General features: G+C 42.5%; 1 protein-coding gene across 1 annotated transcript in view; it reads left to right on the forward strand.

Moving 5' to 3' along the window:
• Positions 1 to 256: 256 nt before the first annotated feature.
• The window catches only part of fam189a1 (family with sequence similarity 189 member A1), a 127,020-nt gene continuing 105,668 nt past the window's right edge, over positions 257 to 21,608 (forward strand). The window contains exon 1 of the mRNA XM_066701274.1: positions 257 to 1,107. Coding sequence (XP_066557371.1) covers positions 883 to 1,107 — 225 coding nt within the window. The 5' untranslated portion in view covers positions 257 to 882. The remainder of the gene's footprint in view (positions 1,108 to 21,608) is intronic.

The following is a 21,608-nucleotide window of genomic DNA, read 5'->3' on the forward strand; positions in this document are numbered from 1 at the left end:
GCCACCTCTTGCATGCTTTCTCCTGCACCTCCCTGCAGGATCCTTCCCACCCGTCCTGCCTCGCCTGTCCCCGCACGCCGCTCCGCTCCGGTAGCGACTCTGGGCTGCAGCGCCGCCGCTCAGCGCACGGATACACGGTGGCCGAGAGCCGGAGCAGCAGAGGCTGCAGCAAAAACACGCAACATTGGACTCGCTGGGTTTTCTGTTCTCCTCTCTCCCCCTACCCGCACCCCCTCCAACACCTTTTTTCCCGTTGCCTTTTTCTTCTCCAAAGGAGTTGCATGTCCCCCCCACACCGCGCTCTGCAGCTCCTGTCAGCGAGGACAGCGATGCTACAGGACACTTCACATTGGATTGCATTGCATGAGCCGAGAAAGACACGAAACGGGGCGCTGCGATGTGACTGAATGAGCTGCATTCTTCGAGACTACGGTTTTTAGGGTTTTTTTGCAATTCAATACATGCTTTTATGTGTATGTGCTTATGCGTCTATTTACGGCGCTGCTGTGGTTGCGCTGGGAAGGGGAGCAGACGGACTGGGATCTTACAGCACGTTTGTAACTTGCCTTCTACCCCGCTTTTGCTTTTACAAAGATACATTCAACTAAAACCAAAGCGAGAGCGAATCTGGTCTCCATTTCCACGCCTGCCGGCGTCCACGTCTCTGCGGTGCTCCGTGCGGGAGACCGATGTTGCGCAGCCATCCTCGGGTCTGGACACGCAGAGCCCGGGCTGCGCTGGCTCCCATTGTGAGCGCTGAGTTGGGGGCTGTGTAGGAGGCCGGCCACGCCGAGTCGGGTCTGGATGCCGCTGCTCTTGTGTCCTATGACAGGATTGCTTTAAATTGCTTGTTGCCAAACACCACCACCACCACCACCAACAATGCCAGTGAGTGCGATGCCAGTGGGGCACTCGCTGAGCCCCGCATCTCTGTCCCGCAGCTTAACGAGACTGCGGGAGTTTCGGACCCGGACGCGGATCATGCTGTCCCTCGGAGTGGCTCAGATGGTCCTGGGCAGTCTGATACTGGCAGTGAGTTTCGCAGCCTTGGCACTTACTACCTCTCCCAGGGTCCGACACTCCTGTCCCTTCTGGGCTGGATTTTCGGTAAGTGTTTGTTCTACACTGCAACTTCATATGCAGTTGTATTGCTTATGAATGAATTCATGAATCAATTAAGTCATTAATGATAGTTTTCTGGGATGAGGGTACAACACATCTATTAGGTTATGTATCAGCTAACGTGGGAAAGCTCAGGATGGATTTCAAGTGTGTGATTCGGTCTATTTAATGCAGTGCAATACATAGTATAATTAAATTGCGTTTGCATAGTTGTCCCGTAGATGGTTTTTAAGTGCTTTAAGTTGGCAGTGTTTGCTGTAGTGGACTCTGCTCAGTGGCTACTGCCTCCAAGTGAACTGAATCAGTCTCAGCTGCTGCCTTACAACTTCTATTTCCCAGCTACTTGTCTGTTCTGATCATAGCAGTAGGAGTAGCACTTCATCATCAAATAAACTGGATGAGCAAGGTCAATGCAATGTATTATTGCCAGTGGTCAGATAACGCCATGGGCTGTCCCACTGACACTGATGGCTTACAACATACCCTCCCACTCCCACACGCACAATTTAACAGGTGGGACAGGTGCCTCGGGATGGGGTGGAGGATGAGGTCAGAAGAGGTGACTTTGCACCAAGTGAACCTGGCTAATGTTTTGATTGATGATGCAGGCATTAGGATGCTGTTCACTCTGGGACCTAACTGCATTGTGTCAGCCCTAGGGGGCATCGCTGTCTTGGCATGTCAGGGTTTCCTTCTCAACTTGCCAAGCCTTGACCTCGGCTTGGCTTTTCATCTGTAGTAAACATCACATTTCCATCGTTACAGTGTCAATGCTACGGTGCAAGTCCGGGGTGAAATGCAAGCGATATGTTTCTGAATCCCAGATCAGAGCAGATCACAGCAGCCGTTGCTCAGTACATCGTGCACTCACTCAAGACGGCAGTATAGCATTACTACAAAATGTACATCCTGATAGTATTCTTTTAAAAGAGTGGTTCAGATTGCAGTAACTGGCATGCTGTTAAAATTATTACAAAACTGAACTTTCTGCATGGCTGGCTGCTTAACCACCACACAACACACACACACAAACAAGAGAAAGGACACATGTTTCGCCTTTGTTAGCTAGTTTGGATTAATGACTTTTAAAAGTTTTAGTCCTTCTCTCGAATCCCCCCCCCCATAACCCTGCTGTGATATGGGGGAACTTGGCTGTCAAAGTAACAGTTACAGAGATGCTTTCATAAATCAGGAGACTTTAAAACAAACTAACGGGAGAAAAGCACAGGGGCTGGATGCAGATTTTGCTCTTTGAAGCGAGAGATGAGGTTTTTCACAGTCCTATTGTACACATGGCTGGCAGCCATTGCTGTTGGCATTTTATTTCCTATTACACATGATGAATGACTGGAATACGTTTTGGCATGCAGTTGTTACATATGGGGGGGAAAACAAATCTAAAAGTGATGTTTTTTTCAATACAAACATACATCTGTCAATATAAATAGGCTTGTGTGTGTGTGTGTGTGTGTGTGGTGTCAAAATCTCTGAACGTACCTATGTGTAGGCCTGGGTTATAGTTTCCAAACTGATAAGCGAGTCCTATCAATTTGGTTGTTGAGAAAAGATCAGAAGAGACCCGGAGAGACTGTCCCTGTCTCAGTGGCATTCAGTCCCAGCCTCCCGGTCTCACTGCTGTCATATTGAGAGGGGTAAGGAAACAGATTTGGATTTTGGGAGTATTTTTTTTATATGGCTGAAAGGAAATCAGCCTCATTAGGAGTATATTGTATGACAGTTTCTTCTCCCTTTTTTGGGGGGGTGGGTGAGACTTGGAATGCTGCCCTGGCCTGCTGCCTGTTTATGGGTCAGATTGAGTTATTGGCACGGCTAAACCCCCGCAGACTCTTAATCCTGCAGCTCTGTCTTTAGGCTAGCGTTTGGAGAAGGGGCTATTAATCGAATCTGCGGAAACATGCTCCTTGGTTCATGAGTTGTCCCCACGTGTATGCATCTTGATAGCAGAGCATCTTTACAGTTACAGTTGGATCTAATTAGAAAGGGTGTTCCTTTCTTTTTTCATGTTTTTGGTCTCTTTATATGCAAGCCATAGAGCATGATTTAAAAAATGAGCACTGAAGCAGTCCGAGGCTCTGTGTGCACTGCCTCATCAATATTCCAGACTTTAAGTGTGTTTTTATTAATTAACACTAAGACTGGAATTAAAGGTTTAGAGTTTGCCAGCTTTCAGATAATTTATGCTTTTGTTTCAGCTGTGCTTGCTTGTATAGTGCTAGCGGAGAGAAGGCCATGATCCGTTTAAATGTATATCATCATTATCATCACCACTGTCATCAGCCTTTATTGATCCACTGCTGGATGCTCTCCAAGATGTTTCCACTTGCTTTGATGTACAGTGTCCCAGTGTCTGTCCAGGTCATCTTCTAGGTCTTTTTTCATCCTTTGTCCATTGTTGATTTGTTCTTTTTGCGGTGTGTCCGGCCCATTGCCATTTTAACATTGTCACCCTTTCAATGATGTCACATATTTTCATTTGTTCTCGGATTCCATTTTTTTTTTTTTTTCCAAATACTTCTCTCTTCAGGCAAATGGGTAGATTTCCTTTCATCAGTGTGCTGTTTCTTCCAAATGTACTCCATCCTATTTTTACTCTTCTTTTGATATCTTCCATAAGACCTCCGATTTGTTGTGCAGGGTAGACATAACTTTTGATTTATATTTCACAAAGCTGTTCAACATGAATTTGGTTGTACTCAAGTCCAGTTTTCTTGAATTTGAAGCTGTTGGTCTTTAGGTGTTATGGCAAATATGACGATGTTATTGGCAGATTTGTAAGTTGTTAAAATAAGCTCTATTTAACTTGATCCCTCTTTCTTTTCAGTCCAAAGTCTTGAACACTTCTTCAAGAGAGAGCCATGAAGAGTTTCGGAGAGACTATCTCCTTAACATACTCCTTTGCAGCTTTCGATCTTGTCAGTGTCTTGGTAGAGTCGGATTGTTGATGTAGCATTGTTGTAGATATATTTAATACGAGTTATATAGGTTTCCTCAATGTGTTGATTTCTTAGAGCTCCAATGACTGGGTTTGTATGTATTGAATCGAATGTTTTCTGGCAGGCAATAAAGCCCAGGCACAGAGGAGGTTCATATTCCCTGCATTTTTTCAGTACTTCTCAGACAACTTGTATATGATACATTGTGTTATATCCACTTCTGGAGGCTGCTTGTTCTCTTGGTTGGGCGAAGTCCAGGATGTCTTGAAGGCGATGTGTTAATATCTTTGTTGATTTGCAGTGTTGGAGTGTTTTTCCTATGGTGTGTAGAATTATTTGTGTGTGTGTGTGTTTTAAATAATAAATGCAGCTACTTTCTATTCATTGTTTTATACACCTAGAAATGACAGCCACTGACAAATAACTTCACCAGCAAGCTTTTTTGAGGCATATGATGAGAGAGAGAGAGAGACCAGAGGGAGGCAGGGAGAACTGCAGTATCATAGCTTCCATCTTTACCATCTGGACCGCATGTACTCTTCTGTTGTTGTGTACTATTGCCACACAGAGGCTTTCTTATCTTCTGAATGCATTTGGATTTTTTATATATATATATATATATATATATATATATATATACAGTCATGAAAATGTAACTGATTGTAACAGCTCCAACAGGTGGTTTGACGAAGATTACAGGTAGTTTTATCTTACCTTGTTTTCCCTCTTGCAGTTATATGAACATAGAATGAAATAAGGCAATGTAAAAAGAAATTCAAATAAACCGTCCAACACATAATCCCTTCACATCAAGGTGAGGAGTCAGGTCTCACACACTTCTGCTCCATTTACACTTTACAGGCTGGCCTTTCACTTTCTGCAAGATGTAGTCCTGCTTAAAATGTAAAATCACAGTGTTTCCATAAAGGCACAGCATCCCTGCAAGATTCAAACAAGATTATTTAATAAACCGTAGATAAACAATTTTTAAAATTCAACTGACATCAAGCCGCTGCGTATAATTGTGCTGGGGATGATTCCCGGCTGAGACACGGCGCACAGTCCCCTCTCAGCGCAGTGTGGGCAGTGGAGATAGCCTTGGTGTTTGTGTGAATGGCAGCGGTGATAAGTTTAATTGCTAAATCCCAGGCATCTGCGGTGAAGAAGAGCTTGACTGACAGGCGATTGTGATCGGTGTCAGGGGAGGGGAGCCGGGTAAGTGTGTAATGATGGCAGGGCTAGATCAGGCTGCAGGCCCGGCAGTCCCGAGAGCAGCGGCACCGAAGCCTTAGCATTTCAAAAACATCCGTCTCCCGCTCCCTGCAGGGCCGATCTGAATTGTTTAGCCAGAGCCCGAGGAGATGGAATGGCGCAATTAATAAAGTGTATTGAATTTTATATACGCCGCCACCCCTGACAGTCTTCTCTGGGGCGATTTTTCTCCTCGTTTTTCCTTTTTGAAAATGTAAAGTGTTATGGATTTAGAAAAACAAAAATGTCAGTAAGGCTGCCTCCTGGAGTTCTGTTTCATTTAGAAAAGTGGAGTATAGACCAGACTCCTCGATCTGCCTTTTGGTAATTGAATCACCGCAGAGAGTTTTCCTGCTCTAGAGAAGTCGAAAAAGAGCAGATTTTAGCATAATTGAGGGCAGCATTCAAGACTGGAACCAGCTAGATGAATGAAAACTTGGTGCCAGACAGTTGATCTGCTTTTGTTCCCTCTGTGGAATAGTGCTATTTTGTATATATATTTGCATGCTGTTCTGGCAGTGTTGTAATTAATTATAGAGTTGAATTTAACTCTTTTCAGTTGTAGTCCTAGAAAAAATCGTATTAAATGGGCTAAGTGGATGTGTTTATAGTGCAGAGTTAAGATGATGTGAGAATCTGTGAGTGGTCAGAATTAGGAGCAACTGGAGAGTCTTTGCCAATCACAAGTCTGTCTTTTTTGTTTTTCCGTTCTTTATCTTCCTTCACCAGTTTGAACCCTGCTTGTGTTTTGTTTTTTCCTCTCTCTAACCCCCCAAAAAAAGATTTCAGAGGTGCTTGCTCATCAGCAGTCCTAACCACGCTGGAAGGAATTTGTGTTTGTGAGTGGGTGGATAATCTTTGATTTTCGTGGGTCTTAACGTTTTATAAATGGCAAAACAAACAAACAAACAGGAAGCTAAATAAATCATGAATCGTTTCAGACAAGCAAACAAACAAGAAATGTCTGTAGCGTTTGAGCGGGATGGTCATCTTATTGGGGCGTAAAATTATAGCAGCTTAAAAGTTTTATAACACTGTGAATATTCATGACCGTATACTTCCTAGATTGCTGCTGGAGATCCAGACACAACTGTGAGTGTGGGTATGCAAATGCAATCGATTTCATTCATTATACAGTGCACTCGATGGAACAACGGCTCCTGTTGTGCTGCCCTGACTGTCTTAATCAGAGAGATGAGAGCAACAACTCCAGAGCACTGTGCGCTGTCAGTTACCTGCTTGGAAATCAGAGCAAGGATGGCCACCATTAAACATAGTGTAAGATAGTGTCTAAATACAGGAGATGGCATGTTTTTGTTTTTCATCGCCTTCAATCTCTCATCCTGGAAAGTGCCTCGGTGGTGTCAATTATAGGTGCGTAGTGTTTGAAAGGTGCTAATGAAAAGACGCATTGTTAGCCAGTGAAAGAGGCGATGGCGAATATGAATCCAAACCCTGGGGCGTTTTCTCCATCCATTCTCCTGCTAGGCTGATGTGTAAAGGTGTTTCTGCAACTCCACTGCAGGTGTACCTACCTCCTTGGAGCTTATGTGAGGAGGAGGAGGAGGAGGAGAGAAGGAAAAATAAAGAAGTGTGCAAATTATGATATGTATATAAACATTGTAATTTACAACTGGTAAAATAAGCTCTGATATAGAACAGTGCATCTGAGCATTAGCCATGAGGGGGGCAGCTTGACAGACTGAAGTAACTGTACAGCACGGGAACCGACATGAGCGAGGATAGACGCTCGGGAAGGACAGCTGTGAGGTGGATGGTGTTGCAGGAGGCAACAGATACCCACTGAGTGTTTTGGAAAGGGGTGGAAAGTGCAGAGTAGAAACAGTGCCTGTGTGTGCGATCTGAAAAACGCCACTATTAACAGTTCATCTGGGCCTCATCTGAATACTGACGATTCCCCACGAGGGCCGTGTGTACAGTGGTGCGAAGTGAAACAGTAACACCGAGCCCCTTTTTACAGGCTGACATGCACAGCTGTGGCCTGGTGTCGGACTGGAACCCGGCCAAGCACACTGTCTGGGTTAAGAGGAACCCTTGCAGAGGATTAACAGCATGAGTTATTATATATTTTTAATGTTGTTCTGCACATATTCAGGGATTGCAGGAGGGACACTCACCCAGAAAGTTGGACAGGATCCACACTAAGTTGCTGCAGGTTTTGCATACAGTAAATCTACTATAGTTAGGGTTGACATCTCTGGTGGGATGTGGGCTGGGAGTTTTTTTTTGTATCCTGACATATTGGATTTAAGCATCGACTCCACCAGCAATTTGAAAGTCTTTTACAGGGGCCTATGAAATGTGTTTTATTTATTAGTTTATTAAAAATATATATGTTTTGTCCTGTTTTGTAAAAACTCTAGCCAACACCAAAATATAAAGTTATTCCCAATCTGAAACTCTTAGCGTTTCATGGATGATCTAACCCTAACCCTTGCCAAACCCACAGACTGGTCTGATGCCTAAATATCAACCAGAAAATGGTCAGAAAGAACAAGCATTTCAAACACCTATGTACAAATCAACATAGGTGCTACTGACAAGATTCATCCCTTGTACTCTGCCTGTAGAATGTAATATTAGATTTCAGTTCATCAGGTTCAAAATAGCAAAAGATGTGAACTTTAATATTGAAGTTTCTTTATTAAGAAGAATGCATTTGTCAGGAACTCTTGACAGCTAGGCTTAAGGGAATATTGTTCAGTTTTTTTATAAAAGTAAAACATAACATTGAGTTTAACAGTAGACTGAGCTGTCCTGATGGTTGATGTGCTCTGAAAGAGGGCCAAGTGGGAATCAAACCTTTGGTAACTACACATTGGAGAATTCTGGGGTTTGCTATGGAATTTATATTGCCTTTTAATTGTGTGTAATCGTATAAAAGCTTCTAGTTTAAATGTACATTTTCTAGGTCAGAGATCAGCTGGTGCAGGGAACCAAGCATGTTTAAAAAATGTAGTTCACTGCAGCCAGCAGTAACTGTGGGTTTTCCAGCTGAACATAATATTCCCCATGCATCCATCTAGGTGAAAGCTTGTCTTTTAGTCTGTGGCTGATTTTCCCGATTACGCAGAGCTCCTGGTGTGAGGGGGAATGTGTTGTACATGTAAGTGTTTACAGCTGATGCAGTGCACCGCAAATGTAGGTTTTTAGGTCAGCACCTATTTGTGTGTCTTTCTGAGATGCTGGAGTTGCAGGTGGAGGAGCACATTCCCCGGTTTCAGAAAGAAGAAGTAATCACACGGGGCATTATAGGGAGGGAGGCAGGGTGGGTCTCTTTTGTTGGTCTTTGTCGTGCAGCTCCTGAAGACACAGTCAGGTCGTGCAAAGCTGAACCCCCTTGAGGGCTGATGTCTCTGGAAGCTGACCTACCAGTCTGCATATAAATCCCCCCTGTTAACACAAGCAGAGGTGTTCATGCACCAGACGAGTGCAGTTTTTTTATAATCCCTTTCCTACATGTGTGAGTGTTTGTGTTTATATAATAGAGAGAGAAAAAATGTATCTTTATTATTTTTATGTTTCAGCCTTGACAGTGGCAAAGTTTGCTAGGTTAAAAAATCCTGTCTGTGTTAATTTATATTAAATGTTGAAGTTTAAAAGCCTATGCTGTCGAGGCATTTAGTAAGTATCGTAAAACATGCCTGAAAAAAATGAGGCCGTTAATAAGTAATGATTATTGACTGCTGAGAATCCGTCTCTCTTAAAATAATTACAAATGCAGATTTCTGCCTTGCGCTCTCCGGTCTCGGTCTCGTGTGAGGAGCTCCTTGTGACGAACAGAGAGCCCCAACCGAGCCAGCCGAGGTGAAACGTCCTGCTTCTGTGACAAATTCCACAGTGGACAGGCTTAAACTTCCCTTCCCGCTGTGGTGTGTAATCTCACTTCCCCAGTGTGTCTCGCGCTCTGCTGGGCCTCCTGCGAATCTCCCTGGTGGCCTGTAGCCTTCGCCCCTGTCGCTGTGCTCCCCACCCCCCCAAACTCTCTCTCCCAGCTCCAATAAACAGGATATGCACCAGATTTAACTTGCAAGGTTTTGAAGCTGCTCAGTCCCCGTCCGTGTACTTGACAGACACGAACAGCTTACTGAACCTCCCCCTTCCCCAGCCCCCCTGTGGTAATGAGATTTATTTATTTACAAGAAGAATACAAATACAAAATTGAATGACCTCCTGAGTGGAGAAGGAGAATAAAGAGACTGCGGCAGGTGTGCCTCTCCACGTGTGCGAATTTAGCTCGATTTGAGTTTAGAGGAATGTGGCTTCTGTGTGAAACAGTGGGGCAGGGGTCTCAGTCTGTTTTTTTGTCTGGTTTCTTGCCTCTTTAGTGCTGACACTGTGCAGTGTATCAATAGCCAGGTTTGCAATTGTGAAGGTCTCCAGGCAGCGTTTTGCTCAAAAGCGTGTTTAGAAGAAGCCTGTTCAGGGGCTCCTGTGTGCTGGTGTGTTTTTAATTACCCCCACCTGAGAACATACAGTCACACAAGAGCCTGTTTCTGTGTTATTTTGTTAACCTCTGAATTGCTTATATGCGGCTCAAGCAGGAAGATTTAATTTAGAAAATGACACCTGGTTCTTGTGTATTTTGGTTGATGTCGAAGTAAATAAAATCAGTTGTGTTTTTGGAGGAAATGTTTTAAAAGAACTCTTGCCAAGATTTAATTCTGAAACTTCTTTCTGTAAATAGTTTTGATAAGAGATGTTTGTTTGGTGTGTACTGTTAGATCACTTATCCGATTCTAGGATTTTTAAATTCGTCTGCAAAAAATGTGTCTGTGTGGGGGGGTGGTGTGGGCTCATCCTTGTGGGTGTGGCAATGTGAATTTCTTTTGTGTAGATAATGATTGAATATGTGTGCATGTGTGTACAACTGTCTTGAAGCCAGTTGTGTATCTCTGGGATGAGGGTTAGCAAACCAAAGTGTACTTTGTGCAAAAAATACAACACAAAAAACTAAATCAGCACTGTAAGCATTTTAAAGCGGTTTTGTTTTCTGAGTGCCATTGTTACCATTAGAAACACTGAGTAACTGTGCTGTGTGGGCGTCTCGGAGTCTTGCAAGCACAATCCAGATGGAAGGTGGAAGCAATCTGTGGCGGCCGTCAGCCCTTGACATCTACATTGCACTCACTGAGCATAACTGCATATTTAATCACTTCTCTCCACCTGCAGTGGTGAAACGTTCCCACTCATGTACACTACCTGGAGAAATAAGTGATTTCAAAGCACTTACAAATATGCAGTTTAGAGCTACATCAAGAACATCATGTCCTGTGAGGATGCGATTCCACAGCAATGCTTTCAGTTCAGAGAGCTCGGGCAGGTTCCCTTCGCCTTAAGTTTATGCAGTTGTTTATTCATTTATTCCTACCAGGAGGGTTATCTTGAGAGAATTTGTGCTGAGGCTCCCCTGGAGCAGAGCACCCAGGGTCCAAAAGCCCTGTCCTGCCAATAACAGACACCACTGAAAGGTCTGCTGCCATCAGCGTACAGAACAATGTAATACACCCCTTTGAGAAAAGCTAGCAAGCTTTGTTGGGAAATGACATCCTTCATTATGTGGAGTTTAACATCAGCACTTGCTAAAGTGTGGCACAATGCTAAGCCAGCAATCTGTAGACTACAGCTGTGAAAGCGCTAGTCATTGAGCGCTACCGCCTGCTTTCTTTGAAAATTCCCTGAGTGTTAGTCCAGCCCCGTGTCATGCAAACCTAGTATTAATTCAGTAACTTAACATCCTTTCCTATGCCCTTGGTCTCTCCAGTTCAGGGCAGTTCAGTTAAGTAGAGCGATCCCTTCTAATTCCATTCAAACCTTTTAAAGGTGTCAGGGAGCTGATTGTAGGGAATGTCTTCGGTACATCCTGGCTGACACCAGGGAGAAGCTGCAGGCTGGGTCACAGAGTGCAGTGCTGAGAGTGAAATAACTTTCTACGGCCTGCGGTCCCCCAGGCAGGGGCGGCTGGCCCAGGAGTGTGCCTGTGGACAGAGATTGATGTGCAGTCTGTCAGTGTCACGTCCATCTCTCTATCCTGCATCGCGTTGGTTGCGCTGGCATGTTTTGAAAGGCAGTGCTTGAGCTGCCAGCCCTTGGGGCAATTCCTTACAGGGTCCTTCATTCTAGACATGAGATTTTGTATTTTATTTATTTATTTACCTGTCAGCCTATCTGTTTATTTACCTATCTATTTATCTATCTATCTATCTATCTATCTATCTATCTATCTATCTATCAACAACAAGGACAGATGGCACGATAGAATAGATCTATTGTACAATAGAGCAAGTGCAAACACTGATGCATGTTCTGTACTATTCTATTATTGCTACTGCTCTATTAGTAAAATTGTAAGTAGCCGTTATTGTAGTAATAATATTGGATTTACTTTACGTTTTAAATGTAAGAATTGCAGTGTGTTTGAGAATTGTTTTCGCCCGTTTCCAAAAGATGGCTCTAAGGCCGGAGCGTTCCTCAGCCAGTTGTCCGTGTGTAGCTGCAGAGGAAGAAGGTGGGGAAGAATTGCAAAAAGTGTTTTAATTTATTTTCCATCTCACGTGAATGGTAATTGAATGGCACATCCATGATTGAATAATTTGTAAAAGCTGAGTTAATTGAAGCCTTGAAACCATTGTAATCACAATGATGTGTTTGTGAGTAATGGTGAGCCGCTGGCGCTGGCATAATTGAACAGAATTTTGAAGCAGGATGGGCATTTTCCTTGAGTCATCAAAAAAAAATATGTTTTTTTTTTCTGTGTCCCACATTGTCTTTTTCTATGTTTATTACACTATAGATTTTAATTAAAGGTTTACATAGTAGCCGGGTCACTCAAAAATGTGCCCAGGATGTAAGATAAGGAAGACAACCACAGTCTTTTCTGAATCTATTCCTCAGTATTACATTTCTCACCGCATACTAATTGCCAAATTACCATGGCCAGTGTGGAGAATACACATGAGATTTTCTTTTTCTCCCTGATTGTGCAATTAGAATTTCTGAAAAACAGGTCTGACTAAAATGTTTTAAAAAAATCCATTAGTGTATTTTAGCCTTCTAATAGGACTGAAATGCCACTCAGCATGGTATTACACCTACACAGTGGGATCATTATTGTTATTACTATTATTATTATTATGATTATTATTAAAGTCTGTTGGTCCCATTTGGGCGAGAAAATCATGTTGCAGTCTGCAGCATAGCTAAAGTTTTGAGCCATCGCTTTGAGGAAACTGTGTCCAAGGAAATGGTGGTCGGGAGTTCACTGTCTCACTCTCTTGTACTGCACTATATAAATACACATTTGTTTTCATTTATATTTTCCTCTCATCCAAACATGACGACATCTAGAGACGCGCACAGACAGGTGTCGGGCAGAAATCTGCTGGTGTCTGTAGTTGTTGAGAACAGATGCGCTGAGTGTCTGACCCTCTCAGTGTCTAGTTGATTAGAGTGACCCTCAGTCTTCCGCACCCTGTCTTCAGATCTTTATTTAAAAACAGTCAGATTGCCAGGAGGTCATGTAGAGTTTATATAAGTCCGTCGTCTAACACAGAGGGCCTTAGTGTGCTTCATCACGATCAGCCTACAGATTAAGACACTTTTTGGGGCTCTTATTGTAAATATTTGGTCCTGTTCTCACAAACCACTCTGTGATTATCACAAGTTACTTTCCCCAGTTTAAACTGTGCAAATGTAGATCTTTATTTATTTGTTGATTTATGTATTTATTTATTTGTGCCTTTGGTAAAATGTTTTTTTATTTAAATACACATATTTTTATAATGTATGTGAATCATACCTGTGAGAACACTTGCCTGAGTTTACTTTCTCCTCCTGCTGTGATGTTATCTAATTCAGTCGTTCCATTGGTCTTCTGGGTGGTGCTGGTGGCTAATCTGTAGGAATCTAGAGCTAGAAGATGCCAATAAAGTTACTCCTCTGTCCATCGGGCCCATACGTTGTACCCTTTGCTTTCGGGAGGTGGAGGGGGAGATGTGCTCCACGTTATCAGTTCACCGAAGATAACTCTTAATTTTCCAGATGGAGAACAAAACAAAAGAACAGACTTGTGCTTGGTTCTGTGAGCGTTTGGAGGCGATTTGTGGAGGAAAACAGCAGCACGTCTGGAATTTAGAACGCTCTGTGGAATTTATATATTTCTTCTTAAATTTGGAAAAGTTATAAATAAATCCCAATGGCATCTGGCTGTTTCTTTTGGCACAGCTTTCTCAAATCCCATTCTTTCCTCTCACTGTTTCTCTTGTTCTATCTATTTAGCTATTAATTTGTTCCACTACGGAATAAGCCAGTCATGTTTGTTCTGTCACAGAGAGTATCAAATCCTTTAGAGTCGTCAGGTAGTATTCTAATTCAGTGTCTCCCCTGGGATCCCGGGAAACATCTGCCCAGAATGATTCCGTTAGAGGAAATCAAATGCTTTGTATTCAGTGGCAAGGCACTATATTTAGCTGTGCATGTAACCATTGACATTAGCAATTATTTGTAAGTTGCACACTGTTCTGACCGCTGCTAGTAGGCTTAATAAGAGCAGAGAAGATAATCCAGTATTCATTTGACTTGATCTGCTATATTACTGACAACTCATATTCACCTTAATTTCGTGCTGTCTTTCCTAGGTTGTCATGGCAAATCATTCACTCTGAATGTTACTGATTGATGTTGTTTTTGTTGTTGTTGTTGCAATTAGTACTTTGTATCAGGATGTGTGTTCTTTTCAGTGTTATAGGCTAGTCCAAGCTCCCAGGCAATTTCTATTTATTTATTTATTTATTTATTTATTTATTTAAATTTCAAGGTTTTTGTTTTTGAACTCCTAAACATGCTTCACAGGAACAGATTCATAACTTCCGCAGTAACAGGAACGTCACTTTTTCAGAATTGACAAGAAAGTCATATCTCCTTTGAAAAATAAACCAGACAAACAAACAAAGAAACAATCAACCAAACAAACAAAACGAGGAAATGAAACCGTGGCTGATGAAAATAAATCCCCTGAACCCTTTGTTGATGACATAAAAAAAAAAAAATGAAAATAGCAACACATACATTCTCTGGAAATACTTATAGATACAGTCTCTTTTGTTGCTGCACGGTAATGCAGTTTTTCAGTACTTAGGGATTTATGCTATTCCCAGCTCATGTTTTTCCAACAGTAATATAACCGTATCTAAAGATTATCAGTCTTTGTGACACTAATTTAATATTTTTTATGGATTAGTACCATGGACATGTCTTGTCTGGTAATTGAATTATGAAGATTACAGCTGGGTCCCTCATGTATTGGAGTACCAATGTGAAGAGGGTGGCAGTAATAAGACAGATAGCCCGGCTCAGCTTCGACAAATTCTTTTATTTCTTAATTTATTTATATATTCTTGCCAGTGAAAAACAAAACAAAACAACAACTTTGTGTGTTGCTGACTGCGGATAGGAGTGAAATTATCTCAGTGTGCAGCGTATGACTTCGGTCAGAGAAGAGAAATTGAAGAGGGAAGCAAGTTTTTTTTTTTTTTTAAGAAAACTTCAAAACAAAAAATTGACAATGTAAGCAGGAAAAAGGATGAGCTTCCTTGGGATCGGATTGAGGGTAGGGAGCAGTCAGAGGTGAGGGCGCAGGCTTCGGTGGATGTGGACACGAATCGAAAGCAGCTGATGAATGGGGAGGAAGTGTGGAGAAGAGGCAGGTGAGAGCAAAGCAAAGTTGTTTTTTTTCACTTCTCTAATTGCTTTTGCTGTTGAAGGACAACACAGTGTGGCACTAGCACCAAGATGCAGCCGATACTCAAGGGGGAGAAGGAAATCTCTGTCTTGCAAGGAAATCTCTGTCGCAGAAGGACCGTAAATGACCCAGACAAGCTTGCAGATGTCAATGAGTTATTTGTGAGTGGAAAGTGCAAGTAAAGGGGCTGGAATATCAGTTTGTGTCTATAAGGTTAAAATCCTAAAACTAAAGGTCTTTAGAGCTGAGAACTGTAGAGCCCTTGTGCAGAGCCTTCAAATTATACACTTCCTGACTCAGTTTTAGCTCCCTGTCCTGCTTGACTTTATCTGACCTCTGCCTGTGTTTTTTCCCATACTCCTTGGCTTAGGACCGTGTGAAGAGCAGGCAGACTAATGTAATAAACAGGGTGGACAATGCTGGTGTTTAGAGTGTCCTTCTCAAGGTCCTCCCAATCCCATTAATTCCCAATAATGGTCTATTGCATTCCCCTGACGAGGTGGAATCGCATTTACACTCAGTGATGATAGATGAGGAGGGAGGGGGTTGGTATCTCTTAAGCTTCCCAGCAGTCCAGTTTATCATTGAATTCAGTGCAAAGTTGGACGAGGAACATGTAAGGGTATTAACCTTACACGGCATTCACAGTATTTATTCCTCGACAATTGCATCTACCTGCCTGGGATGGCTTTGTAATGGAGTGCAGCTGAGTGCAAATCAGCCCTGTGGTGTATGACAGTGTTGAGGGTGGTTAGATTGTCTGACTGTGTGTTCGTCGTTGTGTCTGGAGAGGAGATCCAGGCTCAATCACAGGACAGAAATTCAAACCAGAAATGACATACCTGGTACACAATGTCAGCTTCTAGTTTGCCTGAGGGTTTGTTCCTTTGACCTAATGCAAAACCTGCCGTCAAAACTTTTTCCCCCAACCCGGGCCTTGATTGTTCTTGCTGTGACTCCTGAGTGGTTATTTCAGTGAAGCCTCTCGACAAAGCTAATGGCTTGTGTTTCAGGAATTTCACAACCTTTGATTGATTGACGTCTTAAGGGAGATTAATTGCAGAATTCGCCAGGCATGGGCAGAAGGTTAAACTAGTCGTTTCTGAGAGAGCATTGATTGATTAATATCATGGATTGCAATAAATAATTAGCTTTCTTAATCATTTTCTCTTACATTCTATTTTTTATCCCAATCCATCTGTTTAACCCCTGACCGTTTAGTTAATGTTTTTTGCACTGACCTCAGCAATTATAATCTTTTTGGGCAGTTTGAAAAATGTAGTTAAACTCTTAGGTCATCTGTTATAAACAACCCAAAGACAGAGTATGCCTCTGGCGTCAGGATTGTCTGGAGGTTATTGGCATTGATACAGCAAAGCACGGTAGGATTTACTCCTTATAGAGACTGGGATTATTGTATTATTATTATAATTTGCTTAAGAAAAATTATATTGCAAAAAAAGGAGACATTCTTCTGTCTGCCTATGAGACATTGTATTCTATACAGTGAAATGGTGTACAGCAGTTCTTATAAGTGTTGTGTGTCTTTCTATATCTGCTGCTACAGAATGGTCCTTCCTCTAACAATCTTGTTATAGCACCAGCATGTCAGGAGGAGATGTACATGTCTTGTGACAGTGAGTCTTGTAAACAGGGAGATACCCTCTTGTGCATCCATATAAGCAGTCTGCATGGCACAGGAAAGCAAGAAAGCTGTCAACATCAGATTTAGGAAAGCAACCTTGTCAGTAAAATTTATTTTTTCTTCAATTACATTGTACAGGATAATTTACACCATTGGTCCATTTAATGCATCTTTAGCAAAAAACAAACAAAATGGTGAGCAGTGTGCCTGCCTGCAGTGTATATAGGAGTGCACAGCATTTCAGTTTCGTTTAGTTTCTCTTAGTGCAACGCAGTTGATTAGATTATCAGGAGGAAAACAAATGTCCCTAAAATTAAGTGTTGAATTTCCCAGTGACACAGTGAAGCTCAGCATCTTTCCCTCTGCTGGGCACGTTCGCTGTGGTATATTGAAAATTACCATCCTCTGAACGGGTGGAGCTGTGAATGAGATTCAGAGATTTCACTGTTATAAACTCACTGGGTAGAAAATAATTTATTGAAAAAGAAATACACAAATACAAAGCTATCTAGCAAGAGCCTGACTTATTCCAGGTTCCATATTGCATTCATCAGCGCAGAACCATTGAGATTTCTCGCCTTTGAATGCCTTAACAGTGTCTCTGCTATCGAGAGTTCAGCCGCCCATATCTCCGATAGCCTCAGTTAGCTGCTGATAGGTTTCTAAAGATTATCATTAGAACCACACGTTATAAATTGAAAATCCTGCCAAAAAACTGTGAAGTTTTCTGATCTAGCAAATCCTACGAATATGGAGCAAGATGGGGTTGGGGGGCAGCTGAAGTGAGAGAGAGGCACAGATGCCGTGATTAATTCTCCAGTGCAAAGCGAATAACAACAACATTTGTTCCAAATGGTTCTGCAAACAGTGCTGTACACATAGGTCATCTTCACCATGTATGCATGTGATGTGATGAGGAGAGGAAGGAAGTTGAAAATATTGTAGAAATTAATCTCAAACATAATACAAACATACAAGATACAACTGTTGACTTGGAATAAACAGGTGATTTGATTTCTTATACTAAAAATGTCTTCAATTAAGTAAATAAGACCCGACTGAAAAGCAGAAACCCCTTTGACCATCAAGGATTGGATTTTCCTTCCTCTGCAATACAGCTTCTGGGTGCAAGTTTTTGAGTGTCTTTCTTACTTTTCCGTTCTACTTTACGTGGACACATCCCAGGTGACACCCAGCTGGTTGAACCATGAGGTCTTCCATGTTGCCGGGTGGGGAGGAGGGGAGGTCCAAGGCCATTGTGCTCTTCCATTGTTCTTTTATTTGTATTTCTCCAGTAACGCAGATTCAGACACCATTCCAAAAGCTGTGTATGTTAACATGTCTTCTTCATAATGAATGAAATGTCTCGAGGGTGAACTCAAGAGTACTGTGCACCCTGGAGGTCATCCACACATGACGTCAACACTGAGAACAAACAATGGAGGCTTGCACCTTTAGTCTAAGAGGCCGCTTGCCTCTATGCCCGAATCAGGATTTCAGTTTTCTCCTTTCCTGTCTCCTCTTCTCGATGGGCGGGTGGCCTATTCGCTCACATGTTTAAAAGGTTTTCAGTAAATTAACATTCAGAGAGGGAGCAGGCATGTGCCATTAAATATTCTAATGAGGCTTTTTAAAAGGGTGATAATACACACTAGTGCTTACGTGCTGGTGGATTAAATAACTTTTTACCCTTTATTAATTAATGGACCGTAATGGACCTTTTAGATGCAGCGCTCCCACTCCTTTCTTTATCTGTCTCTTTCTGTTTCACAGTGAGCGAGGATCTTCATCAAGGTTTCAGTCATGGTTACGAACCTGCATGTAGCACGACATTAACTATGAGCTATTCCCCATTGGTGCACAGAAAAAAACAAGGGAACAGTTTGTTTTTCTGCATTAATGAATAGTCGATGCGAACAAGGTTACAAAAATATCAAATAACTATCCTTTTACATATATAAACCAATCCTTCATTTGGTTGTTTTAGGATGTAATGGCTCTGGCTGTACCACTTAATTGACTCTCAATACTAAGAGAGGTGGAAAAGCAAAGCACAGATAGTTTTGTGTATCAGTGCTTTTAAAACATTTATTTTTGTTCTTTATTCTCTCTAAATGTGCTGCTGAATACTTGAAATAGGTTAGTTTAGCTGACGTGCAGTTCCTCATGTAATCATAATTCATTTCAGTTCCGTTTTATGGGTACTTGGAAACAGAATGCTAGGTAGCTTCGCAAAGACACTTGCTGTTACTTTGAAAGCATATTTATGTATTTATTTATTATTATCATCATTATTATTATTAGTCTCATTTTGACATCTAAGTAAAACATTCTTCCATTCAGATTAATCTGGACATCCAATTATGTTGTCATTTGGATATTGCAGAGCATTATATAGGAATAATTTTCTTTCTTGCTGTCTGTCTGTCTTGGTGTTTCTGATATGAAGGTTTGAGTCCCTACAACTTTGAGAAGTTTGGGTCACCTTCTGACCCAGTCGACTTCTGTGAGCTGTAGTCTTACACCCCCCGTGCTCGTTAGGAGTTTGGGAATGTGTTAAAGCTCCCTGCTGCCTTTCTCTCTCACTGATAGGCTGGATTGATTGATTACACGCCTCTCCTTAGGTGCAGCGAAGGGCGATCAATGAAGCAGCCCTCGGAGAGAGCTGGAGAGGAGAGAGGAGGAAAGTGACAGAAACCACACTGTGCTTCTGTGCATTCACATTTGTATGGGCTAGAAACATCTCACAGTTGATGTCCTGCAGCTAAATAGGATGCTCATACAGTAGGTTGAGTTATAGATTTGCAATTGAACTGGCCTGCTCCCTCGCTCAGCAAAGTGGCATCCTCTGGATCATTCCACGTCTCAGGAAGAATTAAAGGACAATAGGGAATCTATCTCCCAGCTCAGTTAAGGAGATTATTGTTATTTTTTCGGAGTCTCTTGGGGAAAGACTGAAGCCAAGAGACTTTGAATCGCATGGTCAAGAGCATGTGGTCCTACCATGTGAACTGGCAGTGACCAGTAAGACGCTGAAACTGTGAACCTAAGAGTGTGCTCCTCATTCCTCTCCCAATACAAACTACAGCAGACTACAAATACAGGTGGAAGAAAAAAGATTTATGCTTTAATTTGCTGTGTGTAAAAAGCACACTATCAATTGTAGTGGAACTTGAATGATAAACATGACCAATGGACAACATCTTGATAGGGTTATGAAAATAAAATTATTACTGCGGTAAAATTAAAGAGATTTTTTTGTAATTGATCCAACAAAAACACATAAGGACAGTACAGGATGGGGCTAAAACAGTGGTACTCAAACAGGACTGAGAGAAAGACCCATACCAGTTCACAGCTGGGCTGAGTGGGCAGCTTTACTGGCAACAATTTCACACTATGGCACCCATGCAACCGTCACCCATTTCCTCCCTGCCTGAGACCACTTGCAAAACCAAACAATGGAATACGTGAATGGTTCAAGAGTGTGGGTGTAATTGTGTAGTAAAATAGAACTGGGGGCTTGAATACCTCTCCAAACACACACACACACACTCTCTCTCTCTAGCACTCTCTCCATTTAAAGGGGCAGAGTCTGGGTAATTTAATGAATGCCAACAGATGAATCTGCTTTCCAACAGTGAGTTTCCACGTATTGTGACTGCATACCACGGCCGTTCACTGAGTTATGGTTTGGGAGGCTGTATGTTCAATGAGGCATTGAACCAGTTAGGATGTTAAATGAAACCTATTTGGATTGTGTTTACTGCAGTATGCATCTCTATCTGTGTATCTATCTATGTCTCCGTCTCCATCTGTCTACCATCTGTATTGGTTGCAGAATCCTATGGGTGCTGCCTTTGTAGAACGGCTTTGTCACGAGGGTGGACTTTGGTGGATACTGAAAAAAGGAAAAAATCTACAGCAAAAAAACATGGCAGAAAGATAACTTCCAGGGGCTGAAACAGGAACACATCCTCTCGTAATGATTAAACCTGCCCCCCCCCTACTTTGTGGCAGAATATCATAAATTATCGCTTATCGTCAAGCCACTATAAATAGCCGAAGCATGCCTAACAGAGTCAAGGCTGTAAATTGGAATTATTTATCATCGGTTAGTGGCCAGTTCTCGAATGAACTGTATCTGTCCAAGCGACCCCCTCCTTTTCTCAGCCCTCCTCGCCTCTCCTCCCCTCCCCCCTCCTCTTCTCTCTCCTCTCTTCTCTCATGGGAACACGACGTGGCTGGGTGGAAACAGGCTCTGTAAGGGTTTCTGAAGGAGCCCTATTCATGTCTTTACCATCACATGACAGTATTTTACAGTGCAAATCACACTCTGGGGACGTTTGTTTTGCAGGCATGAATTTAAAAGAGGAAAAAAAGAAAGAGAGAGAGAGAGAAAGAGAGAGAGAGAGAGAAAGAGCGAGCGGTAAGGGAATGCATGGAGCTCCAGAGACCTGGGGCTGGTGTGGTCTGTCAGTGTGTAGGTTGTGTAGAGGAGGCCCTCTGACAGAGGTGGCACCTCAGGAGTGCTCACTTCGTGCCCCCACTCCCCCCTATGGAAAGTGCACATGGGTTTTCACAAGTTTGTTTCACATGTATCAAGTGATGACTGTACTGTTGTGTGATATTTTCACTGTGCTGAGAGTCAATTGAACCCCCTGTCGTGCATAAACACACGTGCCCTACAATTATTCTGGCGGTGCATCATCATGGGCTTCGCCAAACATTTGCATCACTCAATTAAATGCTGCCACCACTGCTCTCTGACTGGGAAGTGTGAAGTCCACAACCTGACAGGAGCCTGCAGGAGCAGCCCTGCTGGAGCCCTCCACACCGTCCCTCGCCTTGGTACTCACGCTGTGCGGAAGAGCCT

The sequence above is a fragment of the Amia ocellicauda genome, chromosome 4 (genome assembly GCF_036373705.1).
Source record: "Amia ocellicauda isolate fAmiCal2 chromosome 4, fAmiCal2.hap1, whole genome shotgun sequence".
Classification (NCBI taxonomy): Eukaryota; Metazoa; Chordata; class Actinopteri; order Amiiformes; family Amiidae; genus Amia; species Amia ocellicauda.